At 33.8% G+C, this 14,268-nt stretch overlaps 1 protein-coding gene across 2 annotated transcripts; it reads right to left on the reverse strand.

Moving 5' to 3' along the window:
- Positions 1-284: 284 nt before the first annotated feature.
- On the reverse strand, positions 285-12,681 carry LOC18595037 (exocyst complex component SEC10b-like). Of its 2 annotated transcripts, XM_018123639.2 has the most exons (25): positions 12,433-12,680; positions 10,163-10,231; positions 9,782-10,036; positions 9,622-9,696; positions 9,060-9,161; positions 8,877-8,927; positions 8,698-8,803; positions 8,314-8,424; positions 7,902-7,993; positions 7,599-7,767; positions 7,437-7,513; positions 7,221-7,319; positions 7,035-7,125; positions 5,495-5,580; positions 5,233-5,406; positions 4,727-4,780; positions 4,525-4,653; positions 4,339-4,431; positions 4,094-4,240; positions 3,608-3,705; positions 3,256-3,340; positions 2,780-2,838; positions 2,475-2,573; positions 2,308-2,391; positions 285-800 (listed from the first exon to the last, which is right to left on the reverse strand). In XM_018123639.2, exons 2-25 carry the CDS (start codon positions 10,229-10,231, stop codon positions 722-724), a joined length of 2,484 nt encoding a protein of 827 aa, XP_017979128.1. In that variant the 5' UTR covers positions 12,433-12,680; the 3' UTR covers positions 285-721. The 2 variants fall into 2 exon arrangements, with proteins under 2 accessions (XP_017979128.1, XP_088663575.1); XM_088807449.1 differs by lacking the exons at positions 285-800; positions 2,308-2,391 and having other exon boundaries at positions 2,475-2,590; positions 12,433-12,681.
- Between the last annotated feature and the right edge of the window lie 1,587 nt (positions 12,682-14,268).

Consider the following 14,268-nt stretch of genomic DNA (forward strand, 5'->3'; position numbering starts at 1 on the left):
AGAATATGTACTTTAATTCAATCAAATTAAAAATCTTAAAATTTTAAAAAATTCAATAATAAATTCCACCTTTATTTTCTCTTCAAATTGCCCCTTTGAAGTCCAAATTTCAACGTAAATATTGTTGTCCAAATACAAAACAATCCAGACACCCTTTACAACAAAGACAATTTTTAATGGTGCGATTTTGGGTAGCATATGATCCACAGCCTGTCTCATACAAAACTACGCCGAATAGACTTTCTTACAGCACATATAGAGAGCCCTAAATGCAATAATAGAAATAACCCTCAAAATAAGCTTCATCTCATTAAGAATCAATTTCAAATCAACCACATACGTGCAATATGTATTCTTACGTTTCAAGTTCAGGGCAAAAATGTACCGAGATTAAGCCTTAAATGTTGTCATCCACCAATCAAAGGTTACCATTTACTGACAAACCGGGACATTGGATCTTTGCTTATTGAAAATTCAAAGAGAAAATTGAAAATAATCTAACTAGTAAAACGAAAGCCATATCAAAAACTACAAACATATTGTAGAAAAGAAAATCTAATGTCCTCAATTTTTAGTTCAACAATGAGCTTATTATCCACACCACCAGCTTTTGACTTGGTATTTGTGGCCCAAAATTGGGCAACCTAGGCGTTAGCCACAAGGAAAATGCTTGAAATAACGTCCAGGAACCTATACAGCATATCAGCATGCCACCTCTAGATCAACTAGAACTTGACCATAAAGAGCTAAGTCTTGACGCAAGTTTTGCACTCTTGTAGTCCTCCCTAAGCTGAATAAACCTGAATTGGGACTCAAATCAAAATTAGCAACCACAATGGAGAAAAACCCATTGAGCACCAATATCTAAATTCACATTAGAACAGGCAAACACAAACATAGATGGACTGATCCACATGGACAAGGTACAAATCAATGAAAAAAAAAGACGCCCTTTCTCTTGAATGTTCCTTTCATATTTAGGTAAAAGAATATGGGAAGTACCGTTCAACATTTTCACTAATTGCACTGCCAATATAACTGATTTTGTTAATGATGGCTAACTTTTTTGGTGGGTGAGAGATGAGCTGAGTTCCTGTGTGAAAACGGTTCTGTGTTTGTGTTATCTAATTTTTTGTTTTGCATTGAGGTTAAGGATGAAGATCTTTTCCAAAAAAAAATTCTTCACCTTCTCATATCTAATTGGTGTTTTTATGGGCAAGAAAAAGAAAGAGCAAGAACAAGATGCTGTTCTTAAATCTAGGTTTTTGGCCATTCTTGGTGCTGCTGCAAATCCAGAACATGGGACTTCGCTACGCAAGACATGAACATGCTATTGGACAAGAAAATGAAGCAAATTGGAATGTGCAAAATCATCTGAAAAACATATTATATCTTCTTGAAGTGGAGTCTTAAGATTTTCTATTTTTTATAGTAAACAAATGATTACGTCTTTTGTAATTTTTTTATTGCACATCTAGCCAGAACTCAAGAATTCTAAACATAATTGAAAATAATATTTGTAATTTTTTGTTAAAACTATTATTGAAAATATGAATTTTATGAGTTGAGGATGGCAAATTGTTTGGTGAAAAAATGATAATGTTCAGTGGGTGTATTTTGGTCTTGGAGACAAGTTTTTGTTGCCTTGGGTAGGGTGATTTTTATTAAATATTTAGGAAGCTTTTATTATGTAAGATGAATATTTGTAGAATGATTTTAATTATTATATATGTAGGATGCCTTTATTATCTAGGATAAATATTTGTATAATGATAATTTTTGTGAATGTTTTTAGTTATTTTATTATTTATATATAATATTTTTAATGTTGAAAAACATGTTTTGGATGTCTTGCATAATTGATGAATTTTGATATTTTTATGGTGTCATGGTGGAAAATATTTGAAGATGAGAATGGAAAATATTCTTTAAAAGTGATCCAAACAACAGAAAATATTTTCCTCAGTTTGTCCAAACAAAAATTACTAAATTTTCCAGTAAAATGTTTTTCACAAATAATTGTTTTTCCCAGCAAGTTAATATCTGGTTACCAAAGAGACCCCTAATTTTTTGCTTTGTTCTTTCTATTTATGTTCTGCAAAATAAGCAAACAACAAAAAAATGAAAGTATAAACCAAATGAAGCCTTATTTAAGAACTATTCATTACTTAGTTAAGGTTTCTCAAGATGCATTTTGAGTGCAAATGTTTAACAAGACTTACAACTGATCCTAATGCGCTGCAGAAAAATAAGCATCAATCATAGAGTATAACCGGCATAAAACAAGATCAATAATATGAACAATACCTTTGTGCATCTTTCCGGATGCTAGGGGTACCCTCAAACAAAGTGGAGAGACTTTCAGGAGCAACAATGAAGACATTGGCCAAGCTGGAGACCAGTGGTTGATCAGTAAAATAGTGGTTCAAATGAGAAAATAGAGGCCCAGTGATTTTATGAATTCAATAACTTACATGCCAAGGAGTTCAAATTTCTCATCAACAGAAGGAGCATTAAAACTACGCACAAATTCTCCATACTCAGTTATATCACGCTTCAGGCGAAGTCCTCCGCTGCAAATCAGTGCATACTAGATTCAAATGACACAGGCAAACAAAGTTAATGTACTACATGTTCTACAAGTTTTTCTGCAGTATACATGAGACCAACTACATCAGAGGCCCTCCCTCGATCAGAAACAAGTCACAACCATACATATCACTGTTGCTATTTCACTGTTAATAGCAGGCAATTGAGACATTAGAACAAGTCAAAATACCTAGGATTAAAAGTGAACTTCTGCCAATGAATAAGTAGTCCTTTGTGCAAGCGGTTTCCCTGAAATGACACAGGATCAGCAATTTCCCCTTTCAAAATATGGTATAATCACTTAACAAAACAGTACATATGGAAATAGGAAAAATAATAAAAGAAAAAAAGGAAATGATATCACATACCCAAAAACAAAAATTGTTGAAAATTATCAAGGGAAACATTGCTTAACAAACTGTTTCAAAATGGACAGGTGAACGAGGAGATATTGAGTTTGTGTGAAATTGGTTTAAGAAATTTCTTAATGTGAAAGCATCCTCGTATCAGATAAACTATAAAACCACCAAATTTTATAAATGCATGGATTTCTTGCTTATACCATGCAAACAAGCTTGTTTGTACATAGAGCAATTTAGTAGACTCAAAAGTCTTGGAACCATGTACATAAATAAACAAGGGAATATAAAATGATAAGAATCATACCAGTTCAGTCAGGAATGCTTGTTTGTTAAGACCCTCTAGTGCAGTGAATGCAGCCTCAAGGACCCGAGAAAGATAAGCAACAACTCTATACAAGGAAAAGAAGACAAAAGATAAATAAATCAAATATTTTGCTTCAACAACAGCAGCATTATTAAAGGAGAGAGCAACTGTATCAGGAGACATTGAAACTGAATGTATTATTTTGATTAACAAGTAACAAAAAGTGAAGCTATGACAAATTGCAAAACAATATAGGAAAAGGACTTGGATCATTTCTAATGTTTCCAAACCAATCAACTTCACATCAATATGGTTTCAAATGACCCCACAAAAGTTGACTAGAAGGACAAACCTTGTGCAAGCATTTGTGGGACGATGATCAGGAGCCATTCCATCATCAGGTGAGCGGTAATCTGTTGCCTTTTGTTCAGCTGATAATAGCCGTTCAACCTGTACAGAAGTTTCACCAATATATAGTCACTGATAATTAAGAAATCTAAAAAGAACAAATAAGCAAGTAACATCTATAAGCTTGGCAAAAAAAATAGAGCTGAATAAATAAGCACCACGTAATGGGTTGGGAAAAGAAGAATTGAACGATAATAAAGAAATATAATGAGACTCAAATCTTTAGGCACTGTATAGAGCTACACTGCTTCAATATTTCGTTTTCCTTGAAGTTGAACACATCCAACAGACATGGGTATGGAGGTCCAACCCCTCCAAATATAAGGAAAAACTTGGAAAATTTTGAAAATACCCATATCCGATAATTATCCCCCATGCTATTGTCCAGAAGAATCAAAATATTAGAAGAGACTGGAAGTGAGCAACTGACCTCGGCCATCACAGTTTCAATGCATTGCTGAAGGCCTTTATAAGCAGCACCCTCTGCACTAGACATTGCTGTGGCCATTTCTTCACAAGAAGCAGCATGAGCACCATCAACAGGCAATAAGAGCCGAGATATAGAATTTGCAAAGTACTGCACATTACAGGTAAGATTGATTTAAATCTTCATAATATCAGAACATTCTTCCACCTCTAACTTTACTATAAGAACAACAATGAAACCCAACATACCTGCTGAACTATGGCCACACTGCTGCCACAACGTTGTACAGCAACCATGAACGATCTGAAACTGCTTTCACCAGCAGCAGCAGCAGCTTCTGCCTGTATATGAGGTAATTAACCACCTTATTTCCATTATTTTTTGGTTAAATTGAAATATAGAATGCACAAAATAAAACATAATCAGGTATTTACCGCAGAAGCAGCTGCAGCAGCCACCCTTCTACTAAGGTTTGTGCCTAGCACAAACCTTTCCCTCAAGGCCGCAGCTTCAGTCAGGTTATCTCTAGCCCGTTCAAGTCCATCTGTTATATACTGGCTGACCTGAAACATTTTGACTAATTAAGTATCCACGAAAGAAATCCAGACAATCTACGAGTTTAATCAACCAACTTACTTGGTCCAGTAGGCAAGTAAACACTGCTTTTACATTGGCTGCAAGCGTAGCAGGCTGTCCAAGACATAGTGCAAGTCATTAGTAATTGATCACATTTTATGCCATAATATCTGCATTCTTTTAGTCTACCCATCCTTTGCTTCTTTTTACAACTGTTGCTAACATTCTGTTTCAAATGCATGCTTAAGTTTTATATATGAATCATGTTACTTTAGCTATAACTTATTTGTCATACACCAATAATCGGCAGTTAAGGCCTCTGCATTGCAATATTTCAGAACTTTTGAAAAAACAAATTAGCTCAATCATGCATCTTCGGAAAGATGGTAACCCACTGGAAGGCTGAAATTTAGACAATTTCCAGAACAATACAGGTAATAATTAATGGAACATCTCAAAGCCTCGATTTTTTTCTCAACCCAGTATTTTCTACAGTGTCTCTTGACTTGCTCAAAAATTGTACACAAGTAACATAGCATAGCATCAATTGGCAGATAAATTATTACCTGAGAAGAAAACAAAGTGCATCTAGATATTGCTTCTTCATTCCACCGTACAAACTCTGTCACAACTGCAACAGATATCGGCTGATGAGAAGAAGCCACTGAAGCCCCTTTAGAGCGTCCTATTGTTCCACTTGACTCAGAAACTTTCTGGCTTTCAGCACGCAGTTCTTCCAACTGCAAAGTATCACAGATGTTACAAGCAGCAACAATGAAGCAAATCAAGGATTGAAACTTTGAGGAAAAGGTAAAGCAATTTGCAAACCTTTGCTTGATATAGTTGTCTAAGAGACGCTTGCTCATGTTCAGGATATTCATCCTTGTGAACAGAAAACAGAGACTCTGTGAGACCTGTAACAATAAAGTAATTTTGTGATTACGGCATAAAAGGTGAATAAATTATTCAAAAGCAATTTTGTTTGAGTCCACTTAACACTGTTTTCTGGTAATAAACAGTTAGAATTTTTCCACTACAATCTATAATATTAAAATATATGTCGATAGCCATATTTTCTGATAAATTTAACAAAATAGTTGCTTATCAAGATAAAAAAAATTCATATGATAGAATCAGATATTCCAAACTCTACAACATAGATCAAGTCCAAAACAGGCTTTGTGAGTTAGGACAACCTCATGTCACATCATTTTTCATTAAAATGCTATATTGTAGATTTGATTTAATTTTTCCAATTCATCCAACACAACCATAATTCATCACCTCTCACTATTTTTTCTTTAATGCCATCAGCAATGCAATGACCGTATTCAACCATCTACTAGAATTAATTAAATCCAATTTGAATAACTATTTAAAAAGATAAAGGAAAGAGATAGCATCCCCTTTAACCCCTATAGCTTAGAAAAATGTCTAATGTAGTACCTGTACTAAAAAAGTAGTTCAACGTGACACCCAGACTTAATTCCATATATCAATCTACCCCCATCCGTGACACCTTAACAAACCCCGTTAAGTTTGCTTTGGACCAACCAAAATGCAACATGTGCCAAGAAAAATGCCATATCACTCAATGGGACCATTTCAAAGTGCACCAGTGGCTACCACAAAGCACACACATGGCAACCACTTCAAAAATTATTGAATTAACCATGTGAAAGGTTAAAAAGAACAAAATTTGGAAAAGAAAAACTTTTAGGTTTTAAAAGATAAAAGAAACAAAAAAAAAATTAAAAATATATATTTTTTATTTTTTAAAAAAAATTAAAAAGTTTCTTTTTCCTCTGTTTTTTCTCTCCTTTTCTCTCCTAGCCCCCAATCCTATGGTTGAATCAAGCCAATCATCTGCCGTAGTAGACCAACCAAAGCAAATCACCAGTCAATTGTCCAAATCCGATTGGTTAATGGTCGAATTTGGCTTAAAACAAGGTCAGGAGAGAAAGGAAAGAGAGGAGAGAGAAGGAAAGGAAAAAGAAAAAAAGATTCTTATTTTTCAAAAAACATAAATTCATTTTTTTATTTTTTAAAAAACATAATTTAATAAAAAAAATTTATTTGTCAAAAAAAAAAATATTGATCAAGTGTGTCATGAATCATTAAGTAACATGGCATTTGTTTGGCCATGTAACACATTTTGATTGGCCTATAGACATATAGAGTTTCTTATCGGAGTTAGATATTGAGGCTCATTGATAGACGTAATAAAAGTTAGGCACCACATTGAATTTTCTTTTCTAATGCATGTACCATATTACACAGTTTCCTACACTATAGGGCCAAAATGTGACATTATCCCATTAAGAGAACTACAATGGGCTTTGCAAAGGAGCTATTGTCATATTGTTACCTTCAACATCCAAATCACCACATCCAACGGCTCTTAGATCTCTAGCAAGTTCCTGAGTCTTCTCATATGCTACAGCTAGCATTCTCAGATACTGAAGCCTCAAGTGAAATGCAAGTAAAGTCACTATCAGTCACTTATAATTTTTAGATAAGGAAAAATGAATGCATCCTCTATATGTTTACTTACCAATAAAAGTCCACCTTCCTCAATGGGAGGGGGATTCACAAGAGATGGCTTTGATAATAATTTGTCCAAAAGAGTAGTAACTCGCTGCTCCAAAACTCGCTGCATATTACATAGGAAACAAGTCATGATTACAACACCAGTATACAGAATGGTGCTGCTTATAAGTTAAGAAAATGCAACAACATGGGCACATAAAAGACAGATTCTTCAAGACACCTGAACTAAAATTGACATAACATCATTAGGAGAAGGGAATACTGCCATAATTGTGGCTGCTTCTTTGCGTATAGTATCTGTAGGACAAACAACAGAGATACAAAAAGTGTGTTGATGAACTCAAGCCCTTGAATTAACATTGATAATTACTGCTTTCTCAACCTGTAATTTCTTTGTATAATGAAGAAAGGCCACGAGCAACATTGCTAGGACTAGCTTGAGAACCCTGGTTGCCAAGAACTAATCTGGTGTCTGAATTCATGACTTCCACATCAATGAACATTGGACGGGTTGCCACATAATGTTGCATGGCACTGGTGCCCCTGTTAAACTGCATGTGTATAAGCAGAAATATTCTAAATTGATTAACAAGATTCCTTCACAGATCTTAATAACCTGCTCCAAATAGAGGTAATGAGATGATATTTTATTGAGGAAAGACAGCAATAACTATACAATTCACACCTGAGATAAAATTTTAGCACATTCAGACATGGTAGACAATTCCCTTCTCTGTGATGCAGCATCAAACCGAGCCAACAATCTGTTCTCCAGTTCTACAGAGAGTACGGAAAAGATGAAAACACAAGGCTGACTTAATGCACTTGTCATTACAGGATAGGCGAAGTAATTAATAAGACAGAATATAGTGGACTCTTTTCATTCACAATTTAATTCCAAAGCTTCAATAAATGATCAAAATGACAAAATCAACTTACAGAATTTAGTCATAGTAACTATTTCTTTTAGGTATCAAAATAATTTCATTAAAATTTCCTTCTTACAATCTACCGAAAGTCACTCATTCACTCTTTTATCAATCTCATCAGTCACACAGGCTTCGTACAAAAAGAGTGTCATAAAAAAGTTACCATACCATTGCAATACTCCTGAAGATTAGCAACTGCAACTTCTAATCCTCTGCTGGCAGTTACACTTCCGACAACTGATGGCACGGCTCTAGCAATATCCTCCTCAGCAAATGATCCTAAAATCAACAAAAATAAAACATGAAATGTAAAATTTGTTCATAAAGCTTTAAGAAGCATAAAATGCATATTGCAAATGTTGTAGTCATGGAAATAAGTTCCCTATACTGAAAGATGTCACAGTTTTCCAGTAACAATTTCGAACAATTGTTACCATATCAAATTCATAACACCACAATCAGTCACTCTCTTTTCACATACACATTTGGTATCTCAGAGAACTTGTGAATATGTGCGATAACTAAAGCTTTACAAATCAGATGTCATCTTACGCAATTTCTGTGCAATTGAGGCAGCCTCGGCAACACGGCTGTCATCAGAAAATAGCGGCGAAAGTTCCATTAAATCACCTGGGCTGCTATTAAACTCCATCAAGTACTGCAAAGGAGTAAATTGTCAAGGTGTTTAAGCAATTTAAGCAACAGACACGAAATACACCAAGTGGAAGTACCTTTATCAGCTCTATTGTTTGACTAGCAGTTTCACGCTGAGCATCTGCACTCTGACAAGAAAATACCAAATAAATGCAGCTAGGAAAGGCCATAAGGAACTATTTAATTTACCAACATGATGAAAACCTACTAGGAGCAGATAAAAATAGTTAGTGCTACCCAAAACAGTGGACAATCTTTACCTGCAAATGATCTCCTATTTTTGCTGCAGTCTGCCCAACACTTGAAATACGTGAATCCAATCTTGCAAAGCTGTCAAACAGGCCATCTACACCTTTTTCTAGCTGAATAAAAATAAGACGTAATCATAATCAAGTTTATGACCCAATGGTAACTCATATTAGATTCACATTCATCTAAGAACTAGTAATTTGAAGGATCCAAAAGTTCTCAATCTGATTTTTGGCAAAATGAATACTGTTGCTGTTCAAGTCAAGGTACAAATGTGACGGCAGGGTCTTCTAAAACATAAGTAAGAAACATTTATCTCAATATTCACTAGTTGTTCTCATATGGCCCTCACAAACAAAAATAGACAAAACTTTTAAAATTCATCTTTTCTTTAAGAAAAAAAAAAAGAAAAATTCTTCCAGAGAAATGGGTTTTAAATGTACAAAGATAAATAATTCTTTTAAAATCATGGAAGGCATGAAAGAAACACTTTCTTCTTTTTTCTTTATTTTTTCTGACATTTTCTCCATATATGATTCAAAGAAAATATTTGAAGGAATTCTGCTGACTAACCTCAGTTAGTGTCTTGCGGTGCTTAGCATCTTGAGTAGAAACCTCTTTCTTAAGATTGTAGAGTTTTCCATCAATCTTCAACCCATATCAAGAAAATTTAAACATTAATATGCATCCTACAGGTTTTGTAAATCCCATCACCAACAATTAGAGAACAAACCTGCTTTCGAAGATCAACCAACTCTCTGCAAGAATCCTTGAAGAGCGATAATAGAGCATCTACTTCTGGGAATAAAGGGGCAGAGAGTCCTTGTGCGAATTTTGTTGCATCAGAAGAGACACGGATATGTCCATTTGGCAGAACATCTGTCCCACCAATGCTATGTCCATCTGCTGTATCTGCTTCTTCTTCTTGGAAAGACGGCAGGAGCTCATTTACCAAGTTCCCAAATAATGCATCAAAAGAAAAATCACCCTACCAGTCAACAATTAATCATAAAATTATTCAATGACATTCAACAAGCAAAATAAAAAAGGCTCCAATGATCTTTGACTAAGAATACCAAAACATATTGAACCATTCCATGGTTTGGTTCATTACCTTAAAGTCATCAATATCCAGGATGAGTGGAAGATTGCTTGCAGAAGAAGATTTTGACCTCTCTTTCATCTATTCAACATGGATCAAATCAAACAAGTTAACTACTAAAGTTTAATAGGAAAAACAAAAAAAAATCGTAACAACAACATTATTTTTGAGATAAAAAACAATAAAAGGAAACATACATGCAAATGTGATGATTTAACCTACACTAGCCTAATGAAAAAAACTAAACAAAATTCTCCATTTTGCCCTAACATGAGCCAGAACTTTAAATTCTTTAGAAACCCAAAATAAAATACTCCATTTGGTTATTTCTGGCATAGTACTCCATCTTTCAGCTACCGAATAGAAGCAAATGGAAACATGAAACTTGCCTTTGATTCACAAATTAGTTATACAGCAGTTAACTCAAATCTAACTGTGATCAAAGAAACTCATTTGGATTCAAATGGACTGCTACAGAACTAATATTCTTTCTAAAACACGCCATAGATACATTGAACATAACCCAACATGAGATTACATTTGATAGTTCATTGAAATGGAAATATATTATTGTGTGTCACTTACGCTAATGATCCTTAGACTTGAGATCATCAAACTATCTTATGTGTGAATTGTTATACTTTGATATTATCGTATGTAGTCCTAGCCAAGGATATGCAATGAAGTGAATATGGTGTAAAGCATAAAGTACATGAAGATAAATGAGTGGTCAATAAAAGGGAATTTCCCATTGCTTCTTGGAATGTTTTAACTCAAAAAAACCTTAGCCAAAGTAGAATGAAGATTCCAGAAAGGAGTTTTTCAAATTTCATTAAGGAGTTGAGCACAAGCTTCAAAAGCTAAAATGATAAAAACATATATAAAGTAGACATTGAACCATCCTCTGCCTCATCAGAATATTGTCTTGTTTTCACTTATGAGTCATACAGCTAAAATGCAAATTCAACCCCTTTCCTAAATTTGTTGCTAAATATATGCATTATTCTCTACCCGAAAATACATCCAAGATCAATCACTTGCATACTAGTCAAATTAAACTATGTAAAATAAATTAATCAAACAAACGCAATAAAAACCTCAACATCAATACTTAATATACCAACCGATTGCTATAAATTAAGGAAAAAGCTTTTGTGAACTAAAATCTACTCAACATTTCAATTTAACAAGGAAAGAAGTTGCTTTGTGTATTTTGGTAAAAAAGGAATTACGATTCATTGATAATTATATCACAAACTATTAAGAACACCCTTATTCCACTTTCCATTACTATAGATAGTCCTCATATTCAACTTAAATATGCATAAACTTTCAGGCTTGAATTCACTCTTATATGTTTAGCAATATCCGAACACTACATAATACATCATAATAAGCTAAAAAGCATGAAGAATTGTAAACTAAAATGTATCAAAATCCCGACACAAAATAAAATATCTCAATATATAATACCATATTTCACCAAAATAGAAGCAATATACCTAAAATTAAACTAAAAGGCACAAAAGGTACCCCAAAGCTTTAGCTAATGTTTAAAAATTTATAAAAGGAAAGTGGATGTAGAAAAATGCAGGGATCACATCTGCCAATATATGAAAAACATCATCTACAACAGTAGATGAGACCAAGACAGCATTTAAAAGTCAATCTTTCAAAAAAAATTAAAACTCTTCTAGAAAAGAAAAGAAAAAACAAAATAAAAAAAAGCGAGCAACATATTCAATAAATATACAGAAATTCTTACGAACATCAACGCAAATAAAAAACTTAAATAAACTGTCATGGCAGCCCGTCAGAAGGCTGCCACCTCTCTGCTGCCGAGAGCCACTCCCGGCTCTCTCTCAACCCAACTTAGCCTAAAAGGCAAGATTATCCCCTCCCCTACTGTCCAAAAATATGGCCAATCGGATTCTATAAGAACCTCAAATCACAGTAGAAAGGGGGAACCAAAAAAATTTTCGAAACCAAATCTGAAAGTCGTCCCATAACCATAGAACCCCAAAATCCAGAAAAATCTTGCAAGCCATACCACAATTGCAGACAGACGATGCTTCCAAAAAACCAAAAAAAAAAGATTAAAAAATAGAGATACCTATAACCCAAAAAAATAAAAACAAAAGATCCTACATCTACCAGCCAGAAACCACAAAAACACCTATGAAAACAAACCAAAAAGAGAGCCAAAGGATCAAAGGCCTAGCCGAAGGTCAAGGCCTGTGAATACAACAACCACTATCACCAAAATCAGCTGCACCACTCACCTCCTGTCAAAAGAAAACTTCCAACCAGAACCTAAATAAATTACACCGATGGCAATATGACGGCAGCGAGGGGAGGGTAGCGTTGAGAAAGAAGAGGGAGATCCAGAGAAAAAAGAGAGATTTCGGAAGGAGGAAAGAAAAGGGAGAGAAGCCGTCGTGCAAGGACAACCGGGCGACGGTGGCAGATGGCGGCAGTGGTGAGGAATGGAGAGGTGAGTTCGGCCGGTGAGAGGAAGAGAAGAAAGGAAATGAAGTTAAAGACTGAATCTAAGCCGAAAAGAGAAAGAAAATTGGGCCTCAAAGCTCTAGGCCCAATCTAGGTGCCATCCACGCCATTGGACATTCAAGTCCAAGATCAAGCTCAAACCCAACAGAGAAAAAAGAGTTTCTCAAAAAAATTTCCTCCGAAGTATATTTTCGAATTTCTTTTTGTTCTTTAATTATTATGTATTTTATTTTATTGTTACTCTAATTTACTTACTTATTTTATAAAAAAATTAAATTCACAAAAATGGATTAAAAATTTAGAATAAGATAATTATTTAAATATCCAACGATGGAATTTTGATTAGAAAATGGTAGTGACAATTTTTTAAAATAAATATTAAAGTGAGAAGAATTTTACTAGCTCCACCAAAGTATTGAGAGTCTTAAAATTTTTTCATATGAGAATTAATTAAATTCATAAGAATAAAATATCAATGGGTTCAGGGTATAATTTCACAAAAAAAACTACATTCGACACAACATCCCTTCTTAACCCTGTGTAAGCAAAGAGCGCTAATCAGTGTTTAACATGCAACTAGCTAAAGCTAGCCATTTACTGGCCTATGAGGTGTCCTGCCAGCATTATGTTCTTCGACAACCGGTACTTGTAAGATAACCAAGGAGATTGATGTAGGTAAATCTAGCAATTTGTGTTAACGTGTCGTAAACGTATTAGATAAGATTAGACCCTAAATACGTTAAGGCTAAACACGAACACGACACGTTTAATATTCGTGTCTGAAATTTAAAACACATACACGTATACGTTTAATACACATGTAATACGTTTATTAAATGTGTCAATATACGACACGACAGGATTAATAACATGTTTAACATGATTAATACGTTTAACACGATTAACACGTTTAACACGATTAAATAAAAATATTTACAATTAAATATAATTTTATTATTTAAATTTAAAATCTATAATTATAAAATAATTATAACAAAACAAAAATAATAATAACATCAAATAATCACCAAAAGTTAAAAATTAGGGTTGAGCATGTATAATTATATTATACTCTTTATAAAATTAAAAAAAATACTTATTAAAATAATTATTTAAAATTATTTATATAAGGTTAAAATAGTTTTTAATTATTAATTTTTAATAGGTTAATAAATGCGTCACGTATACACGTTTAAACACGATAACATGATTAAGTAGACGTTTTTAAACGTGTTTTAAATGAGTTTGTCTTGTCTGACACGTTAAGACACAAAAATTTTCATGTCTTAACGTGTCAGATACGATTAGACACGAAACACGTTAAGATTAAACTCAAAACCTATTTAACCCCGTGTCTTCTCGTGTCGTGCTCAAAATTATCAGATCTAGATGCAGGTAGGATGTTGTTTTTAATGTCTTTATCAATGTAAACTAAAGGAATCAAGCACAAGTAATATTTATTGGTGAAAGAAATGTAAAAACCAAAGGGTGGTGGATATGTGCATAGGGAACCTTTGTTAGCTGTATTGAAAATGTTTGTTTTTTGTAATATTTAATAAAAATGTTTACCTGAATCATGCGTAAATGAATACATAAGACGTTTGTGTTAT

Source organism: Theobroma cacao, chromosome 6, assembly GCF_053813885.1.
Source record: "Theobroma cacao isolate CCN51 chromosome 6, ASM5381388v1, whole genome shotgun sequence".
In the NCBI taxonomy this organism is placed as follows: Eukaryota; Viridiplantae; Streptophyta; class Magnoliopsida; order Malvales; family Malvaceae; genus Theobroma; species Theobroma cacao.